The sequence below is a fragment of the Salvelinus alpinus genome, chromosome 5 (genome assembly GCF_045679555.1).
Source record: "Salvelinus alpinus chromosome 5, SLU_Salpinus.1, whole genome shotgun sequence".
Taxonomy (NCBI): Eukaryota; Metazoa; Chordata; class Actinopteri; order Salmoniformes; family Salmonidae; genus Salvelinus; species Salvelinus alpinus.
Genome location: NC_092090.1, coordinates 54,239,237 through 54,247,141, shown reverse-complemented (window position 1 = coordinate 54,247,141; position 7,905 = coordinate 54,239,237). Strand labels below are relative to the sequence as shown.

The 7,905-nt window shown below is 38.5% G+C and overlaps 1 protein-coding gene across 6 annotated transcripts in view; it reads right to left on the bottom strand.

Moving 5' to 3' along the window:
- Window positions 1–7,001: 7,001 nt before the first annotated feature.
- ak8 (adenylate kinase 8) overlaps window positions 7,002–7,905 on the bottom strand; it is a 67,011-nt gene continuing 66,107 nt past the window's right edge. For all 6 annotated transcript variants that reach the window (XM_071402329.1, XM_071402334.1, XM_071402331.1 and 3 more), the window contains one exon: window positions 7,002–7,367. In XM_071402329.1, the coding sequence (XP_071258430.1) occupies window positions 7,133–7,367 (235 nt within the window). In that variant the 3' untranslated portion in view covers window positions 7,002–7,132. The remainder of the gene's footprint in view (window positions 7,368–7,905) is intronic.

The following is a 7,905-nucleotide window of genomic DNA, read 5'->3' as shown; positions in this document are numbered from 1 at the left end:
ACAATGTGCACTCTGACCTCACTAATTAAAATGAATCTCACATCTGCCCACAGGATCGGGCCCTCATTACTGTGCCATGTCATTAGACCAAAAAGGCCCTTGGGAGGGAGGGATTCAATATGTGTCATGACTCTCCTGTGAGGATCCTAAGATCAGGTTACAATGGATCAATGTCTACAGAGCCCTCTCACCCGCAGAGGGGAGGGATTGGTGTGGGGGTTTTATGAAAACCTCATGCCAATCGTAAATTGTATGCAGCAGACTCCTCCTTTTGGTCTCTAGTACTGGTGATTGGAATCGCTTTGTTACAGAAGATTTTGCCGCCCAAAAACTCTAATGTCCAAAAGTGAACACTGGGACAATATTTTCAACATCCGAATGTGGGGAACGATGAGAGATGGAATATGGGAAATTAATGTCTATTTTGTGACGTCATTACAAATGGTATAAAAGTGATATAATGAAAATATTGTCACTTGAAGAGCTTTCACACTGTGTATGTCAGGTTTACATCCTTTATGTTGTGTCGGAAATATCAAGGATGAAGATGTTTTTGTTAAGATAGGAATGTTATTTTAGTTTTCTAACAAGTTCATAGTTTTGATGATACTTTGCCAGTAACTAGCCACGCCCAAGGGAGCTCAGAAAGAATGCCCCTTTTTACCTAAGTGTATAAAAGATTGAGTTAAGAATTAACATACCAGACTAGAGGGACTCAAGCTGCAGCTAGGTCTCCATTAGTCACGACCCTGAAAATCAACACGAGTTGAAGACGACAAAGTAGCCTCTAACAATCAATGTTACGGTAGAGAAGCTGTTCTAAGTACTGTATCTAAGAAAGTTAATTTAAGTAAGACCATCCGGTTATTCTCTTCAAATCATCGTCGACTACACTGCTCTCATCACCCCAATGGGAATCAGACATGGCTGATTAGCTGTCCTCAGAAGACCACTCTTCCAGAACGAGTGAAAGTAAACACAGACAACTAAGAAGGACATTGTGACCTCTTGTGGACAATCAGAGCCTTACAGAACTAAGGAGAGGGCCCAATCGAACCCTTTTTACGAAGCGGAACCTTTTTCACGAAGGCCTGGATCCAACAGAGATACACGACGAAGGAAGACATTCAACACGTAAATACATGCATTACTTCTTACCCAAACGGGCGGCAGTTCGGGGAAAAGTCTTATGATTGCTATGAGAGTAGTTCCCAAATGTATCCATATGTTGTGTCTCTCTTTTTCTCTCTCTCTTTAACTCTTCATCTTTTGTAACAAGTGTCATATTGTGTTAGTCTGCTAGGGACCTGTTTTCATCGTATTAAGTTTCTAAATAATAACCTATACCATGCGTGTGTGTGTGTATCCTGTGTTAGTTAGTAAATAAATAATCAAATCTGTGTGTTACGGGACGATCAGCAAGACTCGGCTTTGTACAGATTCAAGAAGCCTGCGACATTCAGAATGAGACTGATATGAGGTAATGATTAACTTCTTCTTAATAGGGGGCGCTGTTTTCACTTTGGGAAAAAATCGTGCCCAATTTAAACGGCCTCGTACTCTATTCTAGATCATACAATATGCATATTATTATTACTATTGGATAGAAAACACTCTCAAGTTTCTAAAACTGTTTGAATTATATCTGTGAGTAAAACAGAACTCATTTGGCAGCAAACTTCCAGACAGGAAGTGAAAAATCTGAAAACGAGGCTCTGTTTCAGGGCCTGCCTATTGAATTGCCTTATATTTATGGATATGCATGCACTGCATACGCCTTCCACTAGATGTCAACAGGCAGTGGAAGGTGGAATGGGGTGTCTAGCTTGATCTGAGGTCGAACAAGAGCTTTTGGAATGACGTGTCCAGAATTTCCTTTCTCTACCTAGGCGCGGGAAGCACCTCCATATTGTCTTATGATAAGCGTTCGGTATACACAGCTAATATCTCCGGCTATGATTTTATTTGATACATGTGATAATAACATCGTAAAGTATGTTTTTTCAACCGAGTTTAACCTCTAACGAGTCACAAACCCGGATCCGGGATCCCCCCCATCAAAAAAGCTGACTAGCATAGCCTAGCCTAAAGCCACAGGGATATCATATAATCAAATGTTCATGAAATCACAAGTCCAAGACACCAAATGAAAGATACAGATCTTGTGAATCCAGCCATCATTTCCGATTTTTTAAATGTTTTACAGGGAAGACAAAATATGTATTTCTATTAGCTAACCACCATAGCAAAAGACACAACTTTTTTTTTCTCCACCATTTTTCCCTGCATAGGTAGCCATCACTAATTCGACCAAATAAAGATATAAATAGCCACTAACCAAGAAAAAACTTCATCAGATGACAGTCTGATAACATATTTATTGTATAGCATATGTTTTATTAGAAAAATGTGCATATTTCAGGTATAAATCATAGTTTACCATTGCAGCCACCATCACAACTCTCACCGAAGAGACTAGAATAACTACAGAGAGCAACGTGTATTACCTAATTACTCATCATAAAACATTTCTTAAAAATACACAGCGTACAGCAATTGAAAGACACAGATCTTGTGAATCCAGACAATATTTCAGATTTTCTAAGTGTTTTACAGCGAAAACACAATATAACGTTATATTAGCTTACCACAATAGCAAACATCACAACAGCATTGATTCAAGCAAAAACATAGCGATAAGTATAAGTGTCACGAACCGGCTCAAAGCCCGTAACAAAAGGGAGACAACGTGGAGATAAGGAGTAACAATATATATATTTATTAAGTAAAGTAACTGGGTATAATATACAATGGTGTGTGTAATCAGTAATCAGTAGTGTAAGTGAGTGTTTTGCATGCATGAATGTGATAATGCAGGGTGTTGAAAGATGCTAAAGTAAACAACCAAAAAACCACCAAGAAACACAACAAAATCTATAAAGGTGTCTGCATGGAGAGAGTCTCCTCCATGAATGGGGAAGTGGTGTATTTATCCTGGGACACACTGGGCTCAGGTGTTTCCCATGTAGCTGACGACCCTCCCAACTCCGCCCACCGGCATCCTAATAAGGAAACAAGAACAAAGAGAGAATACGGCAGACAGAGTGGGAGGGTCGTCACAATAAGCCACCGAAAGATATACATTTTTTCACTAACCTTCTCAGAATTCTTCAGATGACAGTCCTATAACATCATATTACACAATGTATATAGAGTTTGTTCGAAAATGTGCATATTTATCGGCACAAATCGTGGTTATACAATGAGAATAGTGGCCAAAACTTAGAGCAATCTGTCCGGCGCCATCTTGGAGAAGCACCTATTCTAATCGAAAACTATTCATAAACTTGACTAAAAAATACAAGTTGGACAGCAAATGAAAGATAAATTAGTTCTTAATGCAATCGCTGTGTTAGATTTTTAAAATTAACGTTACTAGACATACAGTGTGCGTTACAGCCAGACCAGTGCCGCAACAATAGCGGCCAAACACTTTTACATTTTTCCACATAAATACGGAATAACATCATAAATAGCTCTTACTTTTGGACGAGCTTCCATCAGAATCTTGGGCAAGTTGTCCTTTGTCCAAAAGAATCGTTGCACGGTTGTAAAACGTCCTCTTCAACTTTGGAATTAGCAGCTAACAATAGCTATGTCGCACAGACATGCCCAAATCGTCATGGCGCAATACTAAGGAAATACCGAAAATAGCAATATACTCGCATAAACTGATATAACTCGGTTTAAAATAACTTCGTTATGATGTTTCTAACACCTATATCGAATTAAATCACAGACGGATATATATAGGGCCTAAAACGAGAGCGTTTGAGCATGCCATCCTGATGTCCTCCTCTGCGTCTTGACGAAAGTCGAAAAGAGCGGACACTGCATGTCATGGCCTTTTATAAGGTCTGAGAGCTACGTAGAAACTCCATTCCAATTCTCATTGGTTACTGACATCCAGGGGAAGGCGGGTGCAGTTCATGTCGACCCATAGGATACATACAGAGCTTTAAACTGATCTGAGAACAGAGCCTAGTTTTCAGACCTTCGCAGTTCCTGTCATGAATTTCGCTGCAGAAAGAGTTCTGGTTCACCCACAGACATAATTCAAACGGTTTTAGAAACTAGAGATTGTTTTCTATCCAATAGTAATAATAATATGCATATTGTACGAGCAAGAATTGAGTACGAGGCAGTTTAATTTGGGAACGCTAAATGTCGAAGTTGAAACAGCACCCCCTGTAGTGACAAGAAGTTAATCAGATTATTTAACGTTTATTGGGACTTTGAGTTTTCCGTTCTCTGCGTCGAGAGAAATTGGGAACGTCATCATATTGACTAGCATTGTGGCACGAATTCGACAGGAGAAAAGGACATTCTAAAACCAAACAACGATTTATTCTTGACCAAGGACTCCTTGTACAAGATTCTGATGGAAGCTCAGCAAAAGTAAGAACAATTTATGATGTTATTTCGTATTTCTGTGGAAAATGTTGAGTCCTATTATCCGCCGTTTTGGCGGGCGCTGTCTCGCTATAACGTAGGCTGTTTGTTATGGTAAAGTTATTTTTAAACATCTAACACGGCGGTTGCATTAAGAACCAGTGTATCTTTCATTTGCTGTACAACATGTATATTTTAGTAAAGTTTATGATGAGTTCTTTGGTCAGATTAGGTGAGTGTCCAAAATAGCTCCGGACATTCTGGTGAATCGATGCTACATATTCACAATGTATAACCACGGTTTGCAGCTCTAAATATGCACATTTTCAAACAAAACATATGTGTATTGTATAACCTGATGTTATAGGACTGTCATCTGATGAAGTTGGTCAAGGTTAGTGATTAATTTTATATCTTTTGCTGGTTTTTGCGATCGCTACCTTTTGCTGCTAATAAATGCATTTGTGTGTTTGGCTATTGTGGTAAGCTAATATAATGCTATATTGTGTTTTCGCTGTGAAACACTTAAAAAAATCTGAAGTATTGGCTGGATTCACAAGATGTTTATCTTTCATTTGCTGTACACCATGTATTTTTCATAAATGTTTTATGATGAGTATTTAGGTATTTCACGTTGCTCTCTGTAATTATTTTGGCTGCTTTGGTGATATTTTTGATGGTAGCTGCAATGTAAAACTATCATTTATACCTCAAATATGCAAATTTTCGAACAAAACATAAATTTATTGTATAACATGTTATAAGACTGTCATCTGATGAAGTTGTTTCTTGGTTAGTGACTAATTATATCTCTATTTGGTCGGTTTTGTGATAGCTACCTATGCGGTAGAAAAATGGTGAAAATATGCAGTTGAGTCTTTTGCTATTGTGGTTAGCTAATAGAAATACATATTGTGTTTTCGCTGTAAAACATTTTAAAAATCGTAAATGATGGCTGGATTCACAAGATGTTTATCTTCATTTGCTGTATTGGACTTGTGATTTCATGAAAATTATATTATATGATATCCCTGTCGCGTTAGGCTAGGCTATGCTAGTCAGCTTTTTTGATGAGGATCCCGGAATCCGGGAGAGAGAAGCGGTGGAGGTTAATAAGTGACTGTTATCGATATATAACATATCTTTAGAGTTTAATTCGGGAGATGGTAACTATAAACAACTCTTCCGTGGTGCCCCAAATTCCCTAATGAGTTAATTGTTACATGATTAATTTAAATCGGGGAACAATTAAACATAGTTGATTCGATAAATAACAGACATCACATTAATGAAAGTCACGACAAATGCAACATCATAATATGGAGCAAGTTCTTACATTCAGAAAACGTGCTTTGTAGTGGTATTGTTTGAATTGATTGACAAGTCCATTTTCTGAGTTGAGACCAACAACAAATACAGAGCTTTGAAATAGATTCTGATACTTATGATAAGATGGACAAGTCTGTCTTCTCACCTGCATTTACAGGTAGTCTGCATTTACAATACAGACTAAAATATCAAGTAAGCAATCCCCCACATTATGAAAACATAGACTAAATAAACATACTAAATAAATCAGAACTACACTGATTAGTGGAACACAAAAAAATAAAGAGGGCATGGGAATTGGTTGCTTTACTCTAGAGTACAAACTTTCAAACACCACCACATAAAAAAATCCCACTACTAAAATATTCAAAGGAGATGCATATTATGTTCAAACTCATCTGCAGTAATTAAGTCAGCCTGGACCAGTCTTTGGGGACTTTGTAAAACCTGCCATATTAACATCTTTGTTTAACTGCTGCACTTAAGTCTCCCTGATGGCTAACTAATGGCTCCCCTGTACAGAGGACTTGAACCAAGCAGCAGTTTTACTTCTATATGTTAATAAAGCAGAGTTAACCAGTGCACCTTGTGAAGATTAGGGCCAGGAGCGTGGTGAAAAAAGTACAATTGTCATACTTGAGTAAAAGTAAAGATACCTTAATAGAAAATTACTCAAGTAAAAGTGAAAGTCACCCAGTAAATTCTACTTCAGTAAAAGTCTAAAAGGATTTGGTTTTAATTATACTTAAGTATCAAAAGTAAATTGAATTGCTAAAATGTACTTAAGTATCAAAAGTAAAAGTACAAATCATTTCAAATTCCTTATATTAAGCAAAACAGACGGCACCATTTTCTTTTCTTTTTTTGTTTACGGATAGCCAGGGTCACACTCCATCACTCAGACATAATTTACAAATGAAGCATTTGTGTTTAGTGAGTCCGCCAGATATTACGCAGTAGGGATGATCAGAGATGTTCTCTTGATAAGTGTGGGAATTGGACCATTTTCCTGTCAAGTCCTTTTGGGTGTCAGGGAAAATGTATGGAGTAAAAACTACATTATTTTCTTTAGGAATGTAGTGAAGTAAAAGTAAAAAAGTACAGATACCCCAAAAAACTACTTCAGTAGTACTTTAAAGAAGTTAAGTACTTTACACCACTGGCCAGGAGGCCACAGACAAAGTGGATGCGGAAACAAATGACAACGATGACGGCTTCAGTGGGTTTGAACAATAAACTCCTTTTATTTCTACAATTAAGATCCCAATACGTTATACTAAATAAAAAGGATATTCACTCCGCTCGTGTTAACGTAAAAATCATGAGGGTGGGTGGGTGTCTCGATTAGAATTCAGGCGTCGTTTTGAAGACGTCCGACTAGACGACTCTCTAGGGACTCAAAGACGGTGTGTGGGTCCTGGTCAGCGTTGATATGCACCGCCTCAGGGTAGAGGTCCTGCAGGGAGGAAGCATTTGCCCAGTACTCCTTTAGCTGCCGGAGCAGTTGGGCCTCGGAGTCCTTGGGATTGAACTGCAGACGGGTCTGCACCTCAGGACTGGGGGCTGGCTTATACAGTGAGTGGTATCTGTCGGGCAAAAACAACAGGACTAAGAATAACAAAGGACGAGGAATAAACAACAGAACTTTGTACATCAGACTATGGGAACATCCCCATTTAATGGCACCCTCTTTTCTATATAGTGCACTACTTTTGACCAGAACCCTATGGGTCTTGGTCAAAAGTAGTGCACTAAAGAGGGAATATGGTAACATTTGGGACACAGGCTGTGTTTCAAACTCATAAAAGACACACCCTCATCCACTTACCCTCGCCTTATGACCATGGGGGAATCCCCGTGGCCATATTTGTCGTCGGTCCAAATTATTAGCCAAGCAAGGGAAGTTTGCAACATAAGCCCCTCAGCCCTCGTTTTAAATGGAGTTTGCGAGTGTACAATTATGTTCACTCCGGGACCTGAAACCCCCCATAATTCAATTTGCGATGATTGTACATCTGCTAAGAAAATTCAGCCAAAACTTAAAACCAATATTAATATGGAGAAGGAATGTAATGTATGTAAATAAGTTAGACATTTTGCTACCCTGACGTCACACTTACAGAT